Below are 27,619 nucleotides of genomic sequence, written 5' to 3'. Positions count from 1 at the left end.
CGTATCTAAAGAATCCTCAACCAAAGAAAAATACAATTAATTTTTCAAGCAAAACACTTCTTTTTTACAGTCTAGCTATGTGGGTGAGCAGACAGGATTGCAGAAGGCAGTATGGGAGAGATGGAGAAGAATGCACAGGCTAGGAAACGTCAGGTGAAGTTGGGGAAGGCCGTAAGGACGGAAGAGGATAGGGAAGTTAGGGAGACATCGGGAAATACTGAGAAGCAGAGGAATATAGTGAGCAGATAAAGAAGATTGGAGATGGCAAGAGCAAGCAAACAATAGCATAGGGACAGAAAGTGGTAAACAAGTGTTTGTCTGTCTGTTGGTCTATCCATCCGTCCGTCTGTCTGTCTGTCTATCAACCTATCTATCCATCCATCCATCCGGTGATGTTATATTACCCAGGAGACTACAGTCCTAATGCAGAATAGTTATTTGGCTGCCTTAAGACTGCTAGCCCATTCAGTTCACACCTGAAAGAAAGAAAGAGGACCGGCATCCTGGAGTGTCATCTGGGACTTTCTCTTTCCACTGAAGTCACTCGCAAACGGGTGTCGCATCCAGGAAGGACAAGTGCTGGCAGGGATTTGACGTCCGCACAAAGCACCAGCTCATCTTCCTGCCAAAGTGGCATCTACTTATCTACTTGCATCTAACATGCTTTTGAACTGCTCCTTTGCGCTACAAGTAGTCCTTGACTTACAATCATTCATTTAGTGACTGTTCGAAGTTACAGTGGCACTGAACAAAGTGACTTACAGCTGTTTTCGCCCTTACAACAGTTGCAACATCCCCGTGATCTGATCAACATTCGGAGACTTGGCAACTGGCAAGCATTTATGACAGTTGTGGTGTCCTGGGGTCATGTGATCAGCTTTTGCAAACTTCTGACAAGCAAAGTCAAAGGGGGAAGCCAGATGCACTTAACAACCGTATCACTAACTTAACAACTGCAACGATTCACTTGACAACTGTGGCAAGATAAATTGTAAATTGGGGCAAAACTCACTTTAACAACTGTCTTGCTTAGGAATGGAAACTTTGGGCTCAGTTGTGGTTCTAAGTCGAGGACTACCTGTACAGTATATGAAACATAAAATATTTTAACCTGATCCTGCTTGAGTTTTTCTAATTGTTGATATGAAATATAGTGGTTTCTTATGAGACTCTACTATGAAGCTAAGATTTGTAGAGCTTGAATAATGTAACTGTTAACAATGGAGTGAACTACAACAATGGAACTCATTTATCGGGAAACACATAGAACAGGGGTCTTCAAACTTGGCCCTTTTATGACTTGTGGACTTCAACTCCCAGAATTCCTCAGCCAGCAAAGCTGGCTGAGGAATTCTGGGAGTTGAAGTCCACAAGTCATAAAAGGGCCAAGTTTGAAGACCCCTGACATAGAAATTTCAGGAATTTTTTTCTCTTCGGGTAGATATATTTTTAAACAATTATTTCAGAAAGACTTTAAGGTCACTTTGGATCCTAGGACCATTTTAAGGAATAAAGATTATGCTTCAGAGTGTCCCTTTGCTTTGCAAAATAGTAGCTTCCCCCTTTTTAATTGCAAAATAAAATAATGGGGACATAGAATATGGTAAGTATTGTGATGAGTTCCAGAAATACTGTAGAGGAAGAAACATAGCCGAGGCAGAGTGTGATGGGTGGATGAAATTCATGGATGAAGTCTAGTCATTTCCTAACAGCATAGTTTTCTAAGCAGGTCTGTAAAGAGTGTTCTGGAATTATGAAAGACATTACTGTAGAGAGAATGGTTCATTGTGGGAGACTTTCACCTAGTCAACCAGATCTGGTTGCTATAAATGTTGTGATTGCCTGTCTGCATCATATAATAAATGGTAAATGGAGAAGTAGAATAGAAACTAAAATGCAACTGTTTGAATTTTATAGACTTATTTTTAAAGCTTTAGAACCTCCTCTGCAAGCAACATTCATTGATTCTTGCTAATGCCAAAAAGGGCAGTTGGTGTACATGAGGCTCTGTTGTTCATCATTTGTGTTTGATGTGCGTTTACAGTGTCCATTTATGGAATTTGGTTTTACGATAAGGAAGAATGCCAAAGAATTGCAGAGCTGATGAAAAAGTAAGTGCCAGTTGGCAAAGACAGGCTGGCAGGGTGGGGGTGGAGGGACAATGGTATTTTTTGTGTGCGTTATGTCACTGTTACTCTAATACGCTTTTTAACATTAGCCTCTTTTAAACTGAGACTCCTGACATAGAGACATAGAACATATTAAAGCAGAATGTCAACTAAAGTTATGGTCTTATGAATGTTTCTACATGGGAATAAGTCCCTTTGAAAATGTCTATGCGGATTCTCAGTCATCTAGGTCTTGGTTGTCCCAAAGGTGCTTTTTCAAGAGGCAACTGGACTTCCTTTGTTTTTCTTTGAAGACGTTTCATTTTTCATTCAAGAAGCTTCTTGGATTAGAAGTGAAAGGTCTTCAAAAACAACAACAACAACAAAGGAAGTCCAGTTGCCTCTTGAAAAAGCACCCTTGGATCTCTTTGAAAACATGGCATTCACCCATGAATCAATCTACATACAATTGCATTATAAAAAGCATCATTTAATTTTGTTGCTTTGTAGAAGGAAAAAATGTTCCTGGCACACAATGATTTTTGTGTTTCATTCTTACTGGTAGCTGTTGAGCTTTGCTCTGATAAATGCAAAAGTCTGTGTATTTATTATACTGTGTATTTATGGTTGGGTTATATTATATATATTTATAGATGGGTTTGTGAATAAGTCTGAGTGGAATGCAATAAATATTATTGCATAGAGGTACTCCCTCTTTCCAATTATATCAGGTTCCTTGTGTTAATTCTTCTAATATGGATACACTTTTTAAAATGCATTGTCTCTGTCCAAGTGATGGATAACAGTACAATATATAAACAGTCGCAAATAGCCTTGCAGGCTCTAAGCAAAGATTCAGCATCTTTTTCCTTGTAGAGAAGAATCAGATCCTCCTAGAAAAGCCACTAAAGAGTAAATGAAGGAAACATGTTCTGTCAATTCCCATTTCCTAAGGATATGATATCCAGCAAGAGAGATTGTCTGACCATAGTAGTTTCAGATAATTATAATAAGCCAGTTCTCCATGAATGTTTCTTAAGCACCCCCAAGCTACACCCACCAAACAATCATCTGTAATCTTGCGGTAAATAAGTTCAATATGTCTCATGTCAAATAGTTTCTTTTTTTAAAAAAATCCCATTTATATCCCGCCCTTCTCTGAAGACTCAGAGCGGCTTACAATCTAAGAAGCACAAATCCATGTGCTTAGCAATAGCCTTCATTCTATGTATATGCCTGCTTATTAGGGCTTTCGGGGGGCCCCCAAGCGGCATTTTTACAAAGTCAGCTTATTGCCCCCAACAATCTGGGTCCTCATTTTATTTATTTATTTTATTTTTTTATTTTAATTCCATTTATATCCTGCCCTTCTCCGAAGACTCAGGGCGGCTTACAAGCTTAGCAGTAGCCTTCATTCTATGTATATGCCTGCTTATTAGGGCTTTCACACACACACACCCAAGCGGCATTGTTACAAAGTCAGCTTAATTGCCCCCAACAATCTGGGTCCTCATTTTACCTACCTCGGAAGGATGGAAGGCTGAGTCAACCTTGAGCCTGGTGGGACTCGAACCTGCACTAATTGCAGGAAGCTGGTGTTACTTAAGGAGTCGTTAGTCCACTGCTCCACCAAGGCTCTTTGGCCTGTTGTTGAACTGGCTCCTAGTTGGATTGGATGGCCTCACATTCTCCTATTATGGGAGCAAGCAGGAGACTCTTCCTCCATTCAGTCTCACATTCTGCTGCTCCTGCGTCCTCATCCAGCTTTCCGTGCATTGGTTAGAATACAGTATTGCAGGCAGACTCTGCTGACCGCCACGAGTTTGAACTGCAGCCATTTTTCATATGTTTTAGTCTCCAGGCCTTTGATCATTTTAGTTGCTCATCTCTAAACTTTTCCCCAAGGTCTCAACATCTATTTTTTTTTTTGGTCTGGTGACCAAAATTGGTTGCAGTATTCCAGGTGTGGTCTTACTAGGGTTTCATAAAGCGGTACTAATATTTCACGTGATTTTGATTCTATGCCTCTGTTTATACAACCCAGGACTGTGTCAGCTTTTTGGGCTGCTGCTGCGCACTGCTGGCTTATAGTCAAGTGATGGTCCACTAGGATTCCAAGGTCCCTCTCACACTTACTGTTTTGGAGCCAGGTCTCGCCTAATCTGTATTTCATAAACTTCCTTCCTACAGAGTGTAGTCTGAAGTTGTTTTCAGCTGCCTCTTTTCAAACCTTTATTGCAATGACATTCTTCTTGTAAAATGGGGAATATTGTATTACCAATTAAGCCATGGGGATAAATTTATATATAGTAACTGTAATATCGGTAGCTCTTTTCCCATGATCTTTCCTGATTTCTAATCTTGATTTGTTGTTTTCGATAGTTCAGCATGCCTGATTAATCATCCTCAGTTCAAATTTGGAATGCATTGTTTTTGCCAATATCTGTATACACATTTCTTTTGGGTTAAGGATCATGTTCCATTTTCTCATCCTTTGCCCACTTTGAGGAAGTCCTTTCTGGATCTCCCCTGCTTTGTATTTCATATCCTCAGTAATTAATTACATGCCATTTGCAATTTTGGTCTTCACTGCACACATCAGACTTCAACTCCTGTATGAATAAATTAACCCAGTCCCAAAAGAACTCTTTGGGGGGAGCCCCCTGCTTATTTGTATCTGTTATTAAAATTGACATTCTTGCCTTTTTGCTTTCTGATCTTAAATGGTTGTCAATCCATAACAGATTGCCCTGGGAACGTTCATCTAAAGCAGATATTTGCATAGCTGGCAAAGTATGTAGCTGAAAAAAAACCCCTGTCTTGAGCCAAAACTAATAGAGGTTCTAAGGAGTGGTTGTGTTGGTTCTTTTCAGGCACCAACAGTGAGCACAACCCTTTTTCAATTTGTGAAAACTTAGAATGTCATGCTTGGGTAGAATAGAGATAAAATTAAACACGATTAAATTTAAATTAAATAAACATATTAGAACAATTAATTATCTATGTGTGTGTACATACATATGTAAATATATATACACACACACATGTGTATTGTTTCCTTCTATCGTGTTAAAAAATACAATTCATCAGCAAAACTTAAAGAGCTCTAGGAACTGTATTTAGCACTTTGGGAATTGCAATTTGAGGGAACACCTGCTGCCGGCATCAAGCTCCCTTCGTCCTGTGCGCTCCCACAGGGAGGGTCTTCTCAGGGTGCCGCCGGTCAAAGAATGCCGGCGGATGACACCCAGGGGGAGGGCCTTCTCTGTGGGGGTGCCTGCCCTCTGGAACCAGCTGCCTGCGGAGCTTAGGACTGCCCCCGACCTTCGATCATTCTGCCGAGACCTGAAGACCTGGCTCTTCGAGCTTTCCGGCTCAGGCTGAGTTTTAATTGGGGTTTTAACTGGGGTTTTACATGTTGCAGGGACTTAGTTTAATCTTTTTTAAATTGGTCTTAATTTTTGTATTAATGTTTTAAAAATTATACCCTGTAAACCGCCCTGAGTCCTTCGGGAAAGGGCGGTATATAAATTCAATAAAATTAAATTAAATTAATATAAACCTCTCTTAAAGGCTGACCAGCTTATAACAAAACTACAGATATATCTTGCATTTGGGACTCATTAATAATAGATTCCCACCCCCCCACCCCAGTACCTGCATATCCTAAATTAAAATATTACTTTTATGTCTGAACACAGTCCCCTGCTTTCCTATTTTCTGTGGTAGGAACCAACATCTCTGGAAATAGAGACGTCTGAGCTTCTGGACCATCATTCTTATTATAGAAAAGGCGGTCAAGGGACAATGAGACCACATTCTCTGCCCTGCCCTTTTGCCAATGTGTCTAATGAGAACCTCCTTCACCGTTACATCAAGCCACAAGATAGGAAGAACCATTCTGACTTCTGTGGAATGCACTCATGCAGAATAGATCTTAGCTCTGTTTAATTCCCATTTATGGCTCCTCCTACAGAGGTTGAATTTCATATGTACATCTTACGATAGTCTTCCTTTGTCCTCAGTTGATTCCAGTGCCCTGCTCTAACAATCCCAGTTTTGTACTCGGCAGTATTTGTACTGCTAAGCTTGTAAGCCGCCCTGAGTCTTCGGAGAAGGGCGGGATATAAATGGAATTAAAATAAATAAAATAAATTTGTGAGATCTTCAAATAATGAAAGGACTTTGCTTTTGTTTGGTGTCTGAATTGTAACATTGCCACATCATTTAAAAATCCTTCTGGGCTTAGCCACAAACAGGATATGACAAAGTGAGCTGTAATTCATAGAAATTTATTCCATAGCTTGTTGGTTTTGAAGGTATCACAGACACAATATTTTTGTAGCAAGAATGTTGGAAGACGATATTTAGAAATTCTTTGTCCATCGAGAACATTATATGATACTAAGTGATAAATAACAGGTCAGTTAAAAACAATAACAAAATATTTTTGAAGAGAAAGAAGGTCATTTCCCCCCAAATATACCATATATTCTTAATAAATTATGTTTTGAAGCCAATATCCTGCCATTGTTGGTTGTTAAAAGTAGCTCCATAGAAGACTACTGGGGAATATTGATATGGTTGTAATTATATTTATATGATTGTAAATATATTTACAGGGACACGGTGGCTCAGTGGGTTAGGATGCTGAGCTTGTCGATCAGAAGGTCGGCAGTTTGGCGGGTCGAATCCCGAGTGCTGCGTAACAGAGTGAGCGCCTGTTACTCGTCCCAGCTTCTGCCAACCTAGCAGTTCAAAAGCATGTAAAAAATGCAAGTAGAAAAATAGGGACCACTACGGTGGGAAGGAAACAGCGTTCCGTGCGCCTTTGGCGTCCAGTCATGCCGGCCACATGACCACGGAGACGTCCTCGGACAAATGCTGGCTCTTCGGCTTTGAAATGGAGATGAGCACCGTCCCCTAGAGTCGGAAACGACTCGCACGCATGTGCAGGGGAACTTTTACCTTTACCTTTAAATATATTTACATCAGAAGAGCAATGTTTCATCTAGTTAAGTTATGCTATGGTTCAGCCAATGTACTGTGTGTTAAAATTTTCAGCTCTTTGAAGTAATTATAAAAGAGCTGGGGCAGGAAATTGGTCATTTACTAGTAGTTAAATATTGATTTGCATCTATTCACCAGCTTACAACCTCCAGCCATCATAAAATGAGCTGTGACTAAGTTGGGGAGACAGAAGTCTTTTAAAGCCCAAGTGCATAAAATTGGAGAATCCACATTGCCAACCTTAGCCAAACCTTAGTTTTTCATTTAAGATAGGGGTTTTTTTTAACAAAAAAAAATCTAAAAAAGTGTTCTTAACGTTCTCTAAATTATTTGAAGTGATTGGAAATTAACCCATTTTCTCAGTCATTTTTGACTTTACCCTTCATTTCCAGTTTAACTCAGCAAGAACAATTGAAAGCACAACAGGTATCTGGCATAGGAATTTCACCAGTCAGTCTCAGCTCTGGTGACAGGAAAGACATGGATATCTTACAGATGCTCACCAGAGCCAAAGATGAATACACAAAGGTGGGGCGTCTGCTATTTAAAGTATTATATTTTCTTTTTTACATGCTTGATCTATCCATTCTTTTTATGCACTGTTTGCAACTGTATCTGACGAGAATTTCTTGTTTTCTCTAATATTAATTAAGCTAGTATTTTACACTATGCATCTAAGCCAGGTATTAGCAGGTATCATCTTTAAACAAATGTCCAATCGATATATTGCATTGCAACTCCCAAATTTCTTGTCTTGTAATCCAACACCTTGCAGACTGCTTTAAGTTGGAATGAGCTGCTCTAAAACCATTAAGCTCTGGGAAATTATTTAGATTTGGGGAGCAACTGAAGCTTAACAGGAATGAATCTCTCCCGCCACCCCAATCTTTTTCCTTTGATAAATACAGCATAAAAATTGAGAAAGACAATTATGGATCACTTTTTCTCCCTGACCACCATGGTACTTGTCAGCGCTGCTGAAAGCCACACTAACAAGTATGTATTCCTCAACTTACAACCATTGATTCAGCAACTATTTGAAAGTACAATGGCACTGGACGAAGGGACTTATGACCCCTGCCCAAAGTTATGACCGTGGTAGAGCCCCCACAGTCACATGAGAAAAACAGTTCCATAATATATAACAAACCATGCTGTTGGTGGTTTTGTTCTGTGAAAAATCATGTGGCTGTAGTTTCCATCCCTTCCATGAACGGGGTTGAGGAAGGCTGAGCTTAGTAGTCTGTTTGAGATGAATATTAGCATAAAGCCAATATCTCTCTCATGCCTCTGGCCACTTTGAAAAATGCCTTATGATTGGAATTAACAAGCTATCAGAGGTGCCTTTGAGAGTTGCTAGATTGCCGTTCTGTTCACTTTAGAGTCCAGGCACCTTCTTTTTCAGGAATAGATAATCATTATTGAAAAAATGATTTAGTTTTGTCAAGACAAATAATGAGGGAATTTGGGAATAATCATTTCTGAAAAACTTGCAAGGCCTAAAAATAGTGATACCTCAGCATGAAGTAGGAGTCTAGTAATGAGGTTTGCTTTTCTGTTCCTCTGCTGTAAGAATCTCAAGAAATTAGAGATTTGTTCGGGCCATCTGTTGATAAGTCTATGCTTCTTTTACTCCCATGACTGATAGGTGCCTCCCTCAGAATCTACAGTACATCCTTTAATCTGTATTTTTTCCCCTTCGTTTTTTTTCTATTATCAGATGCCACTCACAGGAATAATTTTATATTCAGCTTCTTAATCTCAGCATTTTAGTTTCCTGGGTGCAGAATAAATGGTGGCAGTAATGAGAGTTCATTTTAAGTTTTGGAGATTTGAATGCAAATTTATACCAGCGTTCCTTCTGTACGATTCTGAATCCTAAGTATTTGAAGAGTTAGCTTTCTGTTATTTTTTGCTATGTGAGGCTTCCCAAACTTCTGAACTCTTTTGCATCTTTCTACCCTGTGATGCTCCATGACTTAAAATATAGGATAAGACCATTTCGTTTGTGATGGCCCATACTGTATATGAAATAACATCTCAAGAGAAACTGAGAATGTCAGTTATTTTTGCTCAGCACTCAGCTTCTTTAATTTGCCTGGGTTTGAACAGAGAACTTTTTAATTTTGAGGTCTATTCAGATCTTATAATTTGTACAATTTTGCATTTTCCCTTCTCATTTAATATCAGATTGTATATAATTTAGGTCAGTTGAATTTAAGTTCCTTAACAATATAATGATGCCTTACAAAATCTTGTGTTGAAGGTCATACGTTTATGTATCTTCAGAAGCTGTGAAAATCAAGTAATAACATCTGGAACCTGAAACTACTCTTGTTCAAACATTATGAGTTGCTTTAAATGGGTCCCTTGCCCTTAGTTTGTTTTACATGTATATTAGGTGCAAACAGAGAAGATTGTATATAATTTAGGTCAGTTGAATTTAAGTTCCTTAACAATATAATGATGCCTTACAAAATCTTGTGTTGAAGGTCATACGTTTATGTATCTTCAGAAGCTGTGAAAATCAAGTAATAACATCTGGAACCTGAAACTACTCTTGTTCAAACATTATGAGTTGCTTTAAATGGGTCCCTTGCCCTTAGTTTGTTTTACATGTATATTAGGTGCAAACAGAGAAGATAATCAGGAACAGAAAAATTACACTTTAAAAACTCTTTCATGGAAATTGGCATTTATACTTAGGATATGGATTGCATGTGCTGTCTATTCCTATAAAACGATATGATGTTCCTTTCCAGTATCCTTGATTCTCATGGTCATTTTTCATCCTGGCAGTTTCTCTTCTGAATTTAACTACATTTGTTTCCAGCAATGGTGTTAATCCTAATGGGCACAAGCTGCAGCTACCTAATTTTTGTTTCAGTATAAGAAAAATGTTCTGACGGTAAAATCTGTAGAAAAAATGAAACAACCTTTTTAGGGAGTTCGTTAAGAATCACTGTCTGTGAGATTCTCTTAAGAGGCTGGACAGTCACCTTTTGAGGGTTGGACTTGATCTTTGCAGTCCCTTCCAATTCCACAATCTATAGTTCTATCCATCTTGAGATGAAACATTGCTTTTTAAATAAAATAATACTTTTGTGTTTGTGTGTGTGTGTGTGTGTGTGTGTGTGTTGCAGTGTAAAACATGTTCCGAGCCAAAACAAATGACCAGTTCTTCTGCTCTATACCACAATCCCAATTTGATCAAACCAATCCCTCTGAAGCCCAGGGAAAGCCAGAAAGTCCAGGTATGTGGGCATTTTCGCATTCATGATCAACCAGCCTAGTCATGTCAACTGATTAATTTCTGAAATACAGTGGGGTTTGTTTTAATATAAGTGTGTACAGAATCATCTGTGGGAGATTTGGACATGTCTTCAGCTACATTCAGATAGGTAAGATAAAACCAATGGCAGACGGTGAGCTTGATTCAGTGGGGGTTTTAAGAGGCTTCTGCTGCTTACTAGCTTATCAGGGAGCGACGGATCATGCATTCTTGGTGGAAACAATTGTGATGTCATAACAGGAAAAATATAGCCTGTTATGACATCAAACAATTGTGCTGTCATAACAGGAAAAATATAGCCTGTCAGGTGCAAGGAACCAGAACAACTTGTGAGTAGGGCAAAGTGGTGTCTTTGTTGTGATACCTCTACATGCAAGACGTTTGCCAGACTAATTGCATTCTCGTGGGAACAGGCAGACAAAGGCTTCAAGGGTCTGGCCTCTGTTGCTTCCTCCTGCCGAGTGACACCAAGCTGAACCCGCTCTTTACTCCTCCCTCTTTTGTATCCAGAAATTTTACCACACTATCACTGTACAAGTGTGCGCCGAGGGATCACTGGACCCTAGAAAAATATGTGACCTCGTTGCCTTATGAAAATGTATCCATGGATAGACCAAAGCAAATCAATATAAGTAGGGGATAACTTCAGTCCCCTACATGCCATTTCCCCTCACAACTATCTATTCTGATCATTCCCCACCTCCCCCAGCTCCTAGGTTCTGGTGAGGATTTGTTTTTATTCATTGTTGTTGATGCAGCTAGCCAAGTCAGATTTGTCCTTAATTATTCTTCCTTCTTTCAGAACACAGATTCTGAGCCTCGGCACCTATCCCTTATGACTCTCTTTGGAAAGCAGGAAAAATCAAGTCTATACCAAAATGTCTTCGAGCCATCTCAGAAACTCCACCAAGACAATTTTCCTCCGAGACAAGGAGTTGTGCGCTCTTTCTCATACGAGGAACCCGGAAGACACTCGCCCACAGCAGACAAGCAGCTCTGCCCAGCCATTCAGAAACTGATGGTGCGTGGGCCAGAGCTTCACCCAGTCTCGGAAATCCCAGAGAACCACCTCTGTGAGAATGGCAGCCATCTTTCTTCCGTAGGAGAAGCTTTCACTGGGCTTCTCCAGCCTGTGACTTCACAGAGCATTGGGAGTTCCCATCCTGCCCAGAACACCGCTTGCGCAAGGAGCCTGCTCCAGCAGTTGCAAGGCCAGTCTGAACAGGTGACTAAAGTGGAAGCTAACAGCCTAGGACTAGCAAATTCAGCTGCTCCAGGCTTCAACAGGACTCCAGCCATCTCCTCGATGGCCCAGGTAAACAGCGTAATGCAGCCACCCATGATGTACTTCAATGGTTCCCTGCCAAGCCAAGCTCTTGGTAAAGAACAATCCAAACCTCCTAAACAGTCGCATTCCCTTCCTGGGAATCACTCTGGAAATTCTGGCATAATTTCACCTCAGGAGTTGTTGAAGAAACTGCAGATAGTGCAGCAGGAACAACAGTTGCACATAGCCAGTCGGCCAACCTTAGCTGCCAAGTTTCCTGTAGTTCCTCAGGCCTCCACCACTCTGAAAGCTTTGGATTCTTGGATGGACAAGGCTTCAGCTACAGAAAAACAACCTGCTCTTCTTCAGGTAAATCAATGATAAATGTGATAGCACCTAAAACGGGTGAGCAACTGCAACCCATTTATAACCTGTAGACTTCAACTCCTAAACTTCCTGAGCCAGCATAACTGTGTCAGGAATCCTGGGAGTTGACGTCCACAGGTTGTTAAAGGGGCCATAATTGCCCACCCCTGATCTAACATACTAGATTCCTCAAATGGTTCTGTTATTACTAGTTTCTCTTTGAAAAACATAAGCAGATCTTTTCCAACATTAGGGACAACGCCTAACCCTTTAGCCACATTACTGCTTTGCAAACACTTCTCTTAGCTTATCTAAAAAAGCACAGGATAAACCTTAATGACTTTCCCAAGTATTCAGAAGAAGGATTTAAAAATCCCAGGACTGCAATTGGGAGATTTGTTTTCCCCTCACAGATGAGATTATCTTTAGGGGGGGGGAAATGTATTTTTTTTTGAATAACAGCATTGGATGACTTAATTCATATATAAACAATCATTTCAGGTATTCTAAAGCAGACATGTCAAACACAAGGCCCGGGGGCCAGATCCGGCCCGCAAAGTGGTTTCATGTGGCCCGCGAAGCCATCCTGGAAACAGTGAGGGAACGGCCCCCACTGCCTTGGCCCTGGCCCAGAGACCCTCCTTCTGCCAGAGACCCTCAGATCTGTCCCACTCCTGCCCAGGCCCCCATAGGCACCCTTGATGCAAACGATGTAGAGCTGGCCACGCCCACCCAGTAGGCCATACACACTCTAGCCATGCCCACCCAGTAGGCCACGCCCACCCTGGCCACACCCACCCGGCCCCCTGAGGGCAACCGCAATGCTGATGCGGCCCTCAATGAAATTGAGTTTGACACCCCTGTTCTAAAGCATACATTACAGTTGCCAAGCTCTATCTGCATGAATCTTGCAATGATAGAAATTGTAGAGTTGGAAGGAACCCTACAGGGTTCATCTCGTGCACTGTTGTTTTTCGAGGATGGCAAATTTTCAGGTGTGTGGACTTTAGATCACAGAATTCCACTGCCAGGAATGGGAAACACTGATCCAGTTGAATCCTCTGCTCACTGCAGGATCTAAGGCCCACCTAGCCTCTGTTAAAAGACCTGTAGTGAAGAACCCACCATTTCATATGGCAGCCTGTTCTACTGGCCGACAGTGGGACCTTTTTGAGACCTTTCGCCATCTTGGCAGCCCTCCTGTCAACTTGCTTCAATTTGTCACTGTTCTTGTTGAACTTTTCAAAAGGCCTTTTGAAATGATAATATGATCCCCTTCCAACCTTCCTGCTTCCATCCATACTAAATGGTTTGAAACTCCTCAGAAAGTTCATATCTGAATAATGGGCTTTGTGTTCTTAGGAGGTATTGGCCTTTGGTCTATTCATTTTGTTACGATCTGCCGTTGGTCAGACCCAACCCAGCAGGTAACAGCCAAGTATTCCTTTACAAGTAAAATTGGGAAAAGAGCTTATTCTTAAGCTCTGCAAGTTGAAGTAATGTGAAGCGTGAAAGCACAAATGATGTGGAAAACAACAATTGAACAGATGACTCATTTTCTGTTTAAGGATTTTTTTAAAAAAAGGATGCTTATGACATTTTCATTAGAATTGAATGGAAAAAACAACAGTTCAGGACAGCTTTGAGATGTTATGTATTTGATAGATAATAAAAAATACACTTGGAGGGTGGACTCTTATTCCATAACCAGGATTAGGTTTGGGAGTTGTAAATCTTTATGTTTCAGGGGTTTCCTGCAAGACTTAGTTGCCATGATGCAACGTTCCCAATTTGTGGAAGTAGATTTGCCCCAGAGCAGGGTACAGACAATGGGGTCTCCTTCATGTAGTGCAGGGGTCATCAAACTTGGCCCTTGGATGACTTGTGGAACTCCCAGAATTCCTCAGCCACCCATGCTGACTGAGGAATTCTCAGCAAAGCTGGCTGAGGAATTCTGGGAGTTGAAGTCCACTAGTCTTAAAGTTGCCAAGGTTGAGGACCCCTGCGGTAGAGATACTATGATAGTCTGCTCCTGATTATCTCATTTTCTGTGAAAACCAGGCTTTGCTACTTGTGAGCAATTTACTAGCCTCTGCAAAACAAAATCATCTTTCCTTCTCCTCTTAACACCGCTTGCCCCCCAGAATCTTTTCATGGGCGAAAGGCAACTTTCAACCCCCCAGATTGGCCTTTGCTCCTGGAAAACACTTGTTTCCTGGTACATCAACAGATATTGCTGAAAATACCGGTGAAATTATTCTCTCACTATCAAGATTCCCAGGACTTAATTTCTCAGGTCATCAGTAAGATTTGCTCTCTATTTTATCTTTCTGTCACATTCTATATTTACCAGCCGTAAAACCCAAGCGTCATATCCGAGCATAAGGAGAAATGCCTATTTTCAAATATCTTATCCCTCTTATGCAGCAAGATATATGTTTATGAAGACAATGGGCTGATTATTATTGTTGTCCTGTAAGACAGTGCTCTGCCTTGCATGAAGACTTTTCTTGTCACCCTAGCTAAGGACAAACATTTCCAGCAAATAATATTGGCTGGCTCACGTTTACAGATACTCCGGCAAATCAGAGCAGCCCTTCGATAATAATCACATTCCCAAAATCTGTTCCCTAGAATTGTTTATCTTAGTGAATTGCATCTGCTCTCAGAGTCTTTCAAAGGACAGTGGACCAAATTTTACAAAGTCTGCCTGGTGTTGCCTGTTGCCTAGACAACATCTTGAATATTGAACTGATCCTTCCATAACTACTATCTGTTGTTTGTACTTCCTTACCAGTAGGCATCTCATAAGTCTCGCTTCAAATTGGCTTGTATTGCATCTCCATATGGCTTAAAAACCATAATTTGTAGAATGAGGCTCAGCAGAGTGGAAATATATGTTACTGAAGCAATTAACAAATACAAAACATAATTGGATTTGAATTTATCCAGAAAATAGACACATCTGATCAAATTTAAGTCAGATACATAGATACTGTATGGTTAGGGGGGGGGGAAGTAATGACTAAAAATAAATTCAACTTTAAATGGAGTCAATTGGGTCTTTGGTCAATAGAGGCATTAAGGGAATATTCAAGTTACACAAGAAATTCAATTTTTCACTTATATGTTCTCATAGTGAAGGATGGATACCATGTGCCTGACTTGGCACTTTGCAGTGAGGAAAATGAAACAGATGGTAGGTGAGGAGCTGAAGTTATGGGTATTATTGACAAATTAAAAGCAAGCAACTCACTGGATCCAGATGGCAGCTACCTAAACACTCTTAAAGAATTCATATGGGAAATGGTTTATTCTATTTTAGGTATTTCAGATGTAAAATTAATGTAAGAACACGCATATTAGCCCAGTGTCTGGGGGAGGCTGGAAAGTCATCAATACAGAGACCTGATTTGGTGTAGTGGTTAAGATACCAGACTAGAAACTGGGAGACTGTGAGTTCTAGTCCCACCTTAGGCACAACGTGAGTTGGATAACATAGGAACAATTCCTCGCTCAGCCCTAGAAAGCAAAGCACATCCCAAAACATGGCCAAGAAAATTGAAGGGACTGTTGTCAGCCATGAAAGATCAGGTCCACATGTGAAGGTCCCATTAAACTAATTTATTGCTAATCATGTCTATGCATAAGTATCTTCTCAATTAATAGTTAACACCTGCTTGGCATTAGGTAAAGGCCAAAGGAATTCAACGGAAATTTATTTTATTTATTTTATTTATTTATTTTATTATATTTATATACCGCCCTTTCCCGAAGGACTCAGGGCGGTTTACAGGGTGGTTAAAACAAAAAATACAAAAGTTAAAAACAGATTAAAAAGATTATATCCGTCCCTGAACAAATAAAACCCCAGTTAAAATTAACATTAAAATTCTCAGCCTGGGCCAGAGAGCTCGAAGAGCCAGGTCTTCAGGTCCCGGCGGAACGAACGGAGGTCGGGGGCGGTCCTAAGCTCCACTGGCAGCTGGTTCCAAAGGGCCGGCGCACCCACTGAGAAGGCCCTATCCCTGGGTGTTGTTCGCCGGCAGTCTCTTACCGGCGGTACCCTGAGAAGACCCTCCCTGTTGGAGCGCACTGGACGAAGGGAGCTTGATGCCGGCAGCAGGTGTTCCCTCAGATAATAAAAAATTGGACTCAGTTTGCTTGTGGTTACATCGGGATTCTAAGCTGATCCCTCTTTTATCTCTGCCCCCCCCCCCAGGTTCTGCCACTCCTTCTCCTACCCTTGTCTAAACAGTTCTCAGAATCAACACTGATTTAAGGGAACTCCAACAACCCCCTTCCAAAAAAACACACAGACAAATATGAACAAAGAAAAGATTTCCTCTCCGTGTGTTAATTCTTAGCAGTCCTCCACTGAACTGAAATTCTGGCAGGTTCAGAACTAATGAAAGGAAGGGCACTTAATACAATGCATGTTTAAATTAGGAAATTGGTTCCCACCCTGTGTGCTGATGTTCACCCATTGGAATGGTTTTAATAGGGTGCCTCTTGGAAAATTTATGGAAGCTGGAGCATGGACCATGCATCTTAGTGGCAGTGAAGTATTTCTTGGATCACAGACAGGATTGCACTTAGTGATAAAAGCCAGCTAGGTGACTTTGGGCCAGTCACTCCCTCTCAGCCCACCTCACAGGCTTATTGTTGAGCAGAAATTAGTAGGAGAAAGGAGTATTATGTATGTTCGCTGCCTTGAGTTACTTATAAAGTAATAAAGGCCATATTAAAAAAAAACCCAAAATATTCCTAAGTTTTGATAAACTTTCAAATCTTCTTAGGCAGAAAGAAATGCTTTTCTAGCTAAAGCTGCATATCAGGTTTTCTTCTTTAATTACAAAATTTATCTCTCATCAGTGGGGGTCAGCAAGATGAGCTGGCCATCTGTGTGATATTTCATTGCTGTTTCCCAGCAATCTGACCATGATAATGCGGTGTGATACACAACCTGCTTTCCAAAAGAGGCTGTAGTTCATAACACAGCAGGTGCTTCCAAAATATATAACTGGAGGCCGCAAGCAGCCAACCCTGGCTTTGGACAAAATGAATTAATGTTGTTTAATGAATAGAAATGCATATCAAAGACCAGATTCAGCAACTAATAGACTTTCTCATTTAATTTAACATGATGCTTGGTGTCTTGGACTCTGTAACTGAATGCATTAGTATGGCAATGTTTTTGTATTTTTGAATTTTAAACCCTTCATCCATCAGTCCTTGGTTTGATGTATTCAAGGAAATGCTGGCTTTTGTAGACAAATAAAAAATCCTCCTCTATCTCTAAGAAAACAGCTGGTTTTAGAGAGAAGATATCTGAAATTAATTTGGATTTTGCAGTCTCCCAGCTAGCCTTGTTCAGTCTATTGAACTTCAAGAAAGTGATTGCATTAGAAACCTAATTCTTGGATATTAGTGTTTAAGACACAAAATATATATTTATTTATTTGCTTGGTTAAGGCGTTAGCCTGGCATTAGAGACACAGACCGAAATTGTAGTCTGCCCCCAAGCACAGAAACTCACTTTGCGTCAGTCTCTTATCTCAGCCCAGTATACCTTGCAGCATTGTTACTGCAGGGAAAAAGAGCAGAAAGTGGAAGGTACATCACCTTGAGTGCTTAAACAAAAGATGGGATTTAAATCTAATATATAAAATAAGACATGAATGTGTAAATGAAGGGGGGGAACCCTGCATTTATATACATTAGAAAGTTGTAGCATTTTGAATTTCCTTTAATTCAGAGAGTGCTACTTTATGAAACTCAAATTTTATTCAGTTTGGCTATTTTAATTCTCATGATTGTTAAGTACTGTTTATGGACAGTGACTGCAAAAGGTCAAAAACCAGGATAGTCCCTGTCATGGTGAAGTCAGTATTGCTCTGCATAGTTCATAGCATGCTCCATAACTGCCAGGTTTCCTTACATTGTGCAGAATTGTGCCAGTTATATTTACTTACACTGTACACGTTTTATTGATAACATGGAATTTGTACCATCCAAATCACAAAATGTAAATGTCATCGAATGTGTCTACATTTGACTCTTAAAAAGGAAAGAACAGCATCCTAGAGATGATGGGAATTATCAATCAGGCTTTTTGTTCCTTCAAGGTTTTCGCAATTTGTGTTTTTTCCCCTGGTACTCCTGACCATAAACATTATTGGCTGGATAGCTCATGTTTGTATGAGAATTTTGGCATCCTACAGAGCAGGGGTGTTAAACTGGCGGCCGGTAGGCCGAATGCGTCACACACAGGACACGCCCACCCCGGCAAAAGCAAAAAATGTGATACGTCATGATACATCACATGACGTGATCGGGTTTGACACTCCTGCAACCCCAGCTATCCAAAGAAGCAATGTGGCCTTTGTTGACATGTTAAGAGTATTTAGATGACAAAACTGCTGTGGCAGTACAATCCAAAGCTGGGTCAATTACTTGCATGGCTTATACTTACAGCCTAATGTTGACATATAGGGCAGCCACCTTCATACAGGTAGTCCTCAACTTACAACATTTTGTTTAGTGACTGTTCAAAGTTACAACAGCTCTGAAAAAAGTGACTCATGACTGTTTTTCACACATGATGTTGCAGAATCCCGATGGTCATGTGATCAAAATTCAGACACTTGGCAACTGACTCATATTTATGACGGTTGCAGTGTCCCAGGGTCATGTTATCACCTTCTGACAAGCATAGTCAATGGGGGAAACCCAGATTCATTTAACAACCGTGTTACTAACTAAACAACCTCAGTGATTCACTTAACAACTGTGGCAAAAAAAGGTCGTGCAATGAGGCAAAATTCACTTAACAACTGTCTCACTTAGCAACAGAAATCTTGAGCTCAATTGTGGTTGTAAGTCGAAGACCACAGGTATCTAACAAACCCTCTTAGTTAATGAATGCTACTGCCACCTGTATGTTCTAGTTGTTCATCATCTCATATGAATATATCCAATCTATTTTCAGAGGATCACAACAAAAAGTAGCCTTTCTACAATTAAATAAGTTATGTGGCCCTGGCCTGTTGTTGGCCCTGTTCACCACCTTCAGCAGTGTTCTGCTCTTCAAACCAGAAATGATTCTGTCATCCCAGTTTTATAGGGTATTGCTGCCTCCAAGGTATGATACTGTCTTCTCAAGGTGATTTCAATCCAGAGAATTGGCCGCCTTTTATTAAAGTAAAACTGTTTTCCTCAACCTACCTATTTTTAATGCTGAGATTACTGTTATTCAGCCTCTGCTTTGCATGTCTATGAGTTGAATTCATGTAGTCATTGAATTAATGTACAATTCCTTGTATATTGGGAGTAGGTCATCTCCCCGCAGCGGATTCCCGCTACTATAGCTCCATCACTGCTGATGTCCCCAATGGTATTTAGTCAGAGTGCCCCACAGCTGCCAAAAGCAAGTGAAAGTGGATGGCTGTCCATCATGAATCAAGAAAGTACTTCTGGATCAGCAAACCTTCTTCTGCCTCTACAGAACTCAGAAGCAACCATCCCAAAGAGCAGCCCACTAACAAAGTTACAGTTACAGGAAACGCTTCTGCATTTGATCCAGGTAGGACATCCTGAACTCTTAAGCACAACAAACGTATAGGTGGCTAAGTTGTACAATGTAGTCTTCTTATTGCTATTGTTAGATGCTACAATGGAATTACAGTGCAGTTATAATACTATTGTTAATGCAGAAATTCTTCATATATTGAAATCGACCATTGGTTTTAGAGAGGCACAAATTCCTGTTCTGTGTTCTGTGAGGCTAGCTAGAAAACATCATTTGATTGGTCTGTGACTGCTTAATGAGCTTTATAAAAGAGAACTAGAATTTGGATTTCCCAGCATTTTTCTTACAGTTTCCATTTGGATGTCTAATAATAATAATAATAATAATAATAATAATAATAATAATAATAATAATAATAATAATAATAATAATAATAATAGAAGAAGAAGAAGAAGAAGAAGAAGAAGAAGAAGAAGAAGAAGAAGAAGAAGAAGAAGAAGAAGAAGAAGAAGAAGAAGTTGGAAGGGACCTTGGAGGTCATCTAGTCCAATCCCCTGCTAAGGCAGGAAACCCTATACCATTTCAGACAAATGGCTGGCCAGTCTCTTCTTAAAAACTTCCACTGTTGGAGCATTCACCACTTCTGGAGGCAGGTTGTTCCACTGGTTAGTTGTTCTAACTGTCAGGAAGTTTCTCCTTAGTTCTAGGTTGCTTCTCTCCATGACTAGTTTCCATCCGTTGCTTCTTGTTCTGTTTTCAGGTGCTTTGGAGAATAGCTTGGCTCCCTCTTCTTTGTGGCAGCCCCTGAGATACTGGATTACTGCTATCATGTCACCCCTCACTCTTCTCTTCGTTAAACTACAGTACTCTAGTACTGATGTCTATGGAAATGCTTAACCACCCAGGTCATGGTTGTCTCAAAGGTGCTTTTCCAAAAGGCAACTGGACTTGTTTTTTCTTGAAAGCATTTTGCTTCTCATTCAAGAAGCGAACTGAAGTGCTTCTTGCATGAGAAGCGAAACATTTTCAAGGGAAAACCCCCCAGGAAAGTCCAGTTGCCTTTTGGAAAAGCACTTTTTTATTATTATTTTAATCCCCAAGCACACACCCCAAGTGGCATTATTACAAAGTCAGCTTAATTGCCCCCAACAATCTGGGTCCTCATTTTACCTACCTCGGAAGGATGGAAGGCTGAGTCAACCTTGAGCCTGGTGGGACTCGAACCTGCACTAATTGCAGGCAGCTGGTGTTACTTAAGGAGGCATTAGCCCACTGCTCCACCAAGGCTCTGGGGACGATCAGTACCAATGTATTCATGAAGACTTCTCATGATGTTGACATGGCTTTCTGAGCAGACAACATCACATAATAAAATATTATTTAAATAAATAAATGGAAAGCTGGCATTCCAAAAATAAAACATGGGTCCATAGGCATCCCATAAAAAAAATTTTTAGTCTATCTTAGGAAAAAAAATTGTAAGAAAGCTTTGCCATAGGGCTATTATATCTGGGCTGCAAAATTTTTGATGATCATTATATGGTGCCAGCGGAGAGTTGTATAACATTTTAACTTAAATCTGGATTTTTGCAGCCTAGATACGATAGTTATCATACTACTCCCCAGTGGTTTATTGAGACCATATTCAAATATGTTTTAAAAAGTTATTTATTAAATTTATATGCCGCTCAATTCACTGTCAGGTACTAGGTAGCTTACAAAATACTGTAATAACTTAGGGAGAAAAATCATATGAGTTATTTGTCTGATCTTTGTGTGTGTGTATGCTCTCTGGGTGATTTTTGCCAGGTTTTTTTTTTTTAGCATTTGTAAATATCTGAATGTAGTTTAAGTAATTTATGTTGTTTTTCGTGGAGTATCTTTTTAATTTGTTTTCTATGTGTATAAGTGTGTGCGTTTTAGGGCTACCGTATCAGAGCTGCCATCATCCTAATCCCCCAGAGTTTAAAAAAATGTGACATTATGATTTCCTTGAGATTCTTTTTAACTAATGTGTTTGTTTTCAGAATGACGACAACTTTCTAAACGTCATCTATGATGCTTATCTTGGCAGCATGAGAAGAGCAGCACTGAAAAAGCCTATCTGAAGCAAAACTTTTTAATTAAATGTAGCCTGATTTTCATGTTTGGAACAGCAACACAACGGAAGAGGGTTTTTAACCTCCCGGAAGACTTTAAATTATTTTCATTGGAAGCGTATCTTCTTCTAAGAAATTAGTAAATGAGATTAATAGTGCCTTCCTGATTACAGTGTGAAAATAACATCAAAATAACTTACATTGTGGTTCCTTTTTTAAAAAAAAAGTAGATTCCGCAAAAGCCACCGCTTTCATTAAAATGACAAAAGCAGCAGAATGTTGTGTGGAAGCTCCTCCCTTTTCATGCGTGCATATATCATGATGTGTGTACTCAAGGCACGGAGCTTGCATTGCATCAGGGCAGTCCCGCTTTCTTGTCCTTTGCTTCCCATCTGGATGCCATTGCATTAGCGGTATGCTGCCTTATATAAATAGGATTGCTTTGGTTTTTCCAGGTTTTGTGGGTTTTTAAATATATAATGGCTATTAGTTATGTGGGTACTGAAAGGCCCTTCACACTTCAAAAACTTATTCAGAGAAGTGCTTCAAACTTGATATGAACACAGAACCTACTTGCTATTTGTTAAAGACATTCCATTCTTTTCCCAGGGTTCTGCAAGGAAAAAAAAGGATAATTCTTAGGAAACCACTCCTCAGCTCTTAAAGCAGCAGCACTTTTTTTTCTGGCCAGGGCAGAACTGTGAAAAAAGTGGGGATGCTCAATTAATTAGAGAGTTGCTGGGTGGCACAAGGTCTGAAGGCTTCTTCTGAATTCTTTTTGCTAGAGTCAAAAGTTTTCCTACTTTGAACTATTTTAGAAAGAATAAATATTGAATAAATATTTATTGGCCACTAGGTGGCAGAATAGGTCTGTTGTTTTGTTATATCCACTTTTAAACAGATGATTTGTATAGTAGTATGTATGAGAGAGCTGCGATTTTATTTTCTATCAACTGAACTACTAGCCAGTTGTTCAGAAATCAACAAAGTGTACTTGATCCTTGATGATTTCTTGAAGGTAGGGCAACCCTATATGGGCTGCACAAATCTGGAGGGCAGCAAGCCATTTCATAAAACTCTTAACTCTTTGATAGCATCTAGCAATTATTTGGATTTTTGTGCCCCAGATCTGTTATCTCTAGTAAAGGTAATGTGTGCACATAGTGCAGCCACCTTGTTAACATGTTTGAAGATCTCTAGACTAGACTCTAAGCAATTTTTTTTGTCATCTCACTTCAGTGTTTCAGAAACAGACATTATCTGGCCTTATCCCCTAGATAATGACTTTCATGTTTTTAAAATGGCATATCATGAGTTAAGGCAACAGAGAGAACATTTAGGGCTATCAGATCCAGGCATCAGGAAAGAGGTACAGAAAACTAACTGGATTTTTTAGTCATGATCTGATAGCCATACAAAGATTAGGGTAAGATTTATTAGTGTAGTAAACGTATATGCCATGACTCCAAAAGGCCATAGATATTTATGTCTGTTATTCTATGCTTTATGAGATCTCACCAGTTGCTAAAGTATCTGAAAGACAGAGTCAGTTAAGAGAAATACAAAATTCCCATTTAAACTATGAGTTTTGTTAAGACACCATTTGGATTATGTCAACTGCAGTGAAGCCCACATTTATCCACAAATTATGAAAGACGTAAGATTGTTCTCTTTTTTAAAAAAAAGGAAATTGTAAGTAGGTCTTTTATATTTTATGATGACTGTAAAATTATAACTTCAAAAATAAACTTTTGTTTCCACTATTCCTACCTTGCGATGTATAGAACTGTTGCCTTCCACTTGCATTAAATTATAACGCCCAGACTTCCCAGCCTGTACAGCAGAGGTGGGGAACCATGGTTCTTTTATGACTTGACCTCAATTCCCAGAATTCCTGAACAGTCAGTCTGGGAGTTGACGTCCGCCCACAAGTCATAAAAAGAATGTAAAGGTTGTAACAAATATATCCAGAGGAACTGTGAGAAAGATGTAGAAATAGGCCAACACCTGTCAGAAATTCTTTTAAGGGAGGGCTGTATTGTTTTAAATTATTAAAACCAGGACAAAGAATGAATAGTTTCATTTTTATTGTATTGTTCCATGAACAGATGGGCAATGGTTTGGTGATCTATTTGTAAAGAAAATAAAATGAAGAACAAATATTTTTGTGTCATCTCATTCCTGGATTGTGCTTTTTTGAGATTTGTCATTTTAAATATTGAGTTTAGTTCTCTTTAAATATAGTGGATATAAATCCATTACCCAAGGGATAAGGTGTTACCCAATTTAGTACATAGTTTACTTCTTTTGAAGGGAGATGCCTACCATTCTTGTCTCCTGGTAATTCCTGGATGGTCCCTGTAGTTTTCTTGGCCAAATTTTGGAAGTGTTCTGTACCAGCCTGCTACCGGCCCTGCAGAAAAGGCAGGGACAACCCCTTTACAAACGGCAAGAGGCTGGAATTAAGCCTGCCAAATTTATTAACATAAAACAGCAAAACAAGACACCAACCATGAAACAGGAGCTATGAAACAGGAACTAATCAAGCGGTTGCCTTCAGCAAACCAGCCCTCCCCCTTTTATACAGTTCAGGGCGTGGCTTCTCTCTGCCTCCTTCCGAGGTGCCCCATTGCCTTCCTCTGTTTACTCCTGATTGACTGCCTCCTGCGTCGGGCGTCCTTGAACAGGACCAGCTCTGGGTCATCTTCATCCACGCTGTCAGGCTCACACAGCTGGGTCTCCGTCATGACCAGGTGGGAGGGGCCTGGCTGAGGGATCTGCGGAGCCTCAAGGCCATCATCAGCAAGCTCTTCAACACCCCCCTCCTCCTCCTCTGAGTCGTCCGACCCAACTGCCGAACCCACAGGCTGACCCTGAATCACAACAGGAAGTGGTTTACCCTTGCCTCCCCTTTTCTAGAGCTGAGAGAAAGTGACTGTTCCAAGGTCACCAGCTGGCTTGATGCCTAAGGTGGGACTAGAATTCACAGTCTTCCAGTTTCTTGGTGCCTTAACCATTGCATCAAACTGGCTCTATAGTTTACTTTAGACATATCTAAAATCCGAAACCAATTATTCATCTGCTTGTCAGTTGTAAATTATTTACCGAGATGAATGGAAGTTCACTATTAGAAAAATAAGAGTATTCTTTATGAACTGAGTCACTATTCATTGATTTATTATTAAGAATAGCTTTTATTAATTCCAAGATGTCAAAAATTCCACACAGATAAGAATGGAAAAAATGACAGAGAAGATGACAGGTGTTCTGTTCCAGAGGGAAACATCCACAACAGAGAAATCCTGGGCATTGCATTTTAGGAAGATGGTTGACATACAGAGGAGAACAAGATGATCGGGGGCTTTGCAGGAAAAGCTTAGGAGGAAAGGTGGAGGTCTTAGGTAGTTCAGCCTGGCGTAGTAAAAATTGCAAGTAGACATGATAGTGTTATGTAGAAGACAGAGCAGAATTATTCATTCCAGAAGACAGAACATGAAATAAAGTGTTTAAATTTCAAGGAAGAACATTTGGGTTGAGCAAAAAAAAAACCTGAAGGTAAGAGGATCACACTGAGGTACATGCTTTTTAATACTTGAGCAAGTGGAATATATGATCTCTTTCTAATATCTTTCATTCTGAGAAATGAGCTCATGAATTAACTCTCAACACTGGCAATGTTTAAAAAACCCCAACTAAGAATCTACCACCATCCTAGTCAGCCTACATATATATTGATAAATATTGTCAGTAACTCTCAATTCATTAGTTGCTATCAACTTCCCATGAAATTGTTGGCTGCAGTGGTTAAGGCCAGAAAATTCACAGGAACTACAGAGCCACGGGTTGCCTGCCATTGCCGAATCATCTTATCTTGGGCATTGTGCATATCAAAAAGGAAATTTTAAAGTATAGCATAGACTTTAAATTTTTAACTCGGGTGATACTTGCTATTGATCGATTCTATCAGCAAGCACCAATTTTAGAGAATGGTTAAAAGACAGGAAAGCCTTAACAGGGGCCCCATTAAATTACGATTTCATGAATAAATCTGACTGTTGAAGTAGGTTTTATTTATTTATTTACACATTTTAGTTAGTTTAGTTTATTTGGAATAATCCAAAACCTAAACTGAATAAATGTAATATTTTTACTACAACCCATAAAGGTAATTTGTTTCTATAGCCACTTAGATTTAAGAACTTCAAGGTTACAGTATTTGGTCTTAATGTGTGCCCATGCAGAAAATTCACTCTTACAGGATCCTGGATAGTGACTATACTGCCTCTGTCAAATTTCTACAAAGAAAGATTATTCTAACGATTCTGAGAAGTCCATTCCAATGCCATCAGCAGTTACTTCCTTTTCTTGTTTATTTAGGAAAGAACCTCCTTCATCCTCTGTTCTCAAAGACATACTTGTAATAATCAACTTTGTTGCCTGCCTCTGAACAAATTCCAGTCTTTTTTATCTATATTTATGGGCAGCTTCCAAAATTAAAGTCCCTTATCTTCATTTTCCTAATCTCAGTGCAAAGAACACAGAACTTTCTTTGCATAAAAGGAAATAAGTTTAGTTGCTTTGGGAGGAAAGTATTATATCTGCAACAAAATTGTATTATGTATTTCCAAAGATTAGAAATGATAGTCTTTCATCAGATAAGAAATTAGTCCTGGAGTACTTTGATGTTAAACTTTTATCAGATTTATTGTGCTACTAATTTGAAAAAAAAGAGTTGTTATATTCCATAGCAAGATTTACAAATTCTTGTCATCTGTAGGGAAGACTATCCATATAGTGATCTCGATATCAGGCTCAAATATACATAATATAAATGTATTGCTAATAATTGTTGGCAACATATCTTCATAGTAAATTTTTGTTTTTTTTATGTCAACCTATATAACTCAGGTCCTGAGCATCAACATCTGTCAACCAGACTGACACATGAAGAGTTCAAACTAGTTACTTTATTGCCTCTGCCTATAATACAGGAATCTCCCCAGACTGGCAGCTTTCACCTGGGAAAGGCCAGATAAGGCTCAAAGGCATTCAGGTGCTCTCTTGTGTTTTATGTAGTGAGTCTGAACTAATTCCCTGCTTGAACCCCAACTCAAATAATTGGTCTCCAACAATATCTCCATAAAATGTACCATAAAATATTTTAGATGCAGACACCTTTTTTCAGGTTTATTTTTAAGCCAAATGGTTCTCCTGCTTTGTATACTTTTTGTATGTATCTTTGTAACTCTTCCGGGTCTTGTGAGAAGAGAACAATGTCATCTGTAAATCTTAAGTGATATAAATAGGTGCCATTGATTTTTATTCCTTCTTTTGCCCAGTCTAGTCTGTGAAATACATCTTCAGTGTAGACTGAGAAGAGGATAGGTGATATAGTATCATCTTGTTATACACCTCGTTCTGTGTAATTGATAATGCTAATGTGTAACTCCAGGATATTGGTAACACAGTTATTTGTAGAATTATATTAAATATTCAGGTTTTTTTCTATCCAAGTTTCTCTGGATTTTTCAGGGGGGAAAAATAGCAAATCAGATCAAAGATACACTATCTGCTCACAAATCCTTGTAGTGTTGACCAGATATAATTTGTAACTATTTTTATCCCTCTTAGAAGTTTGTAGTTCTGAATCTGTTAAAAAATAATTAAACAATTTATCAGTAATAAAGGAAAAAGTAAAGAGTCAGTTTGAGAAGTTAATTAGGCTATCCTCTTGAATTATGCAAGTCTAAACTGTTAAATTCCTGAATTAAAGAGAAAAGTTCAGAAATTTAAAGTACATATAAGGAAAAAAGAAAGTAAGATTATTCAGTGAACTGAGGTTTAATTAACACCTGGAAATTCAGGTTGCTGCTCTCGTTGGCCACTAACTACTGTGTAAAGCCATGAATGGTTTTCAGAGAAAAGTATAATCTTCAGGATTTTAGT

General features: G+C 39.5%; 1 protein-coding gene across 1 annotated transcript in view; it reads left to right on the top strand.

Moving 5' to 3' along the window:
• The window catches only part of DCP1B (decapping mRNA 1B), a gene marked incomplete at its 5' end in the record, with an annotated part of 50,259 nt that extends 26,424 nt beyond the window's left edge, over nucleotides 1-23,835 (top strand). The window contains 6 exons of the mRNA XM_083366812.1: nucleotides 2,045-2,111; nucleotides 7,511-7,646; nucleotides 10,262-10,372; nucleotides 11,213-12,046; nucleotides 19,380-19,628; nucleotides 21,602-23,835. Of these exons, the coding sequence (XP_083222938.1) occupies nucleotides 2,045-2,111; nucleotides 7,511-7,646; nucleotides 10,262-10,372; nucleotides 11,213-12,046; nucleotides 19,380-19,628; nucleotides 21,602-21,682 (1,478 nt within the window). The 3' untranslated portion in view covers nucleotides 21,683-23,835. The remainder of the gene's footprint in view (nucleotides 1-2,044; nucleotides 2,112-7,510; nucleotides 7,647-10,261; nucleotides 10,373-11,212; nucleotides 12,047-19,379; nucleotides 19,629-21,601) is intronic.
• Nucleotides 23,836-27,619: the final 3,784 nt, after the last annotated feature.

This window comes from Vipera ursinii, assembly GCF_947247035.1.
Source record: "Vipera ursinii genome assembly, chromosome: 6".
NCBI classification, from domain to species: Eukaryota; Metazoa; Chordata; class Lepidosauria; order Squamata; family Viperidae; genus Vipera; species Vipera ursinii.
Note: the sequence above shows the minus strand (reverse complement) of the source record. Positions and strands in the feature narration are given on the sequence as shown.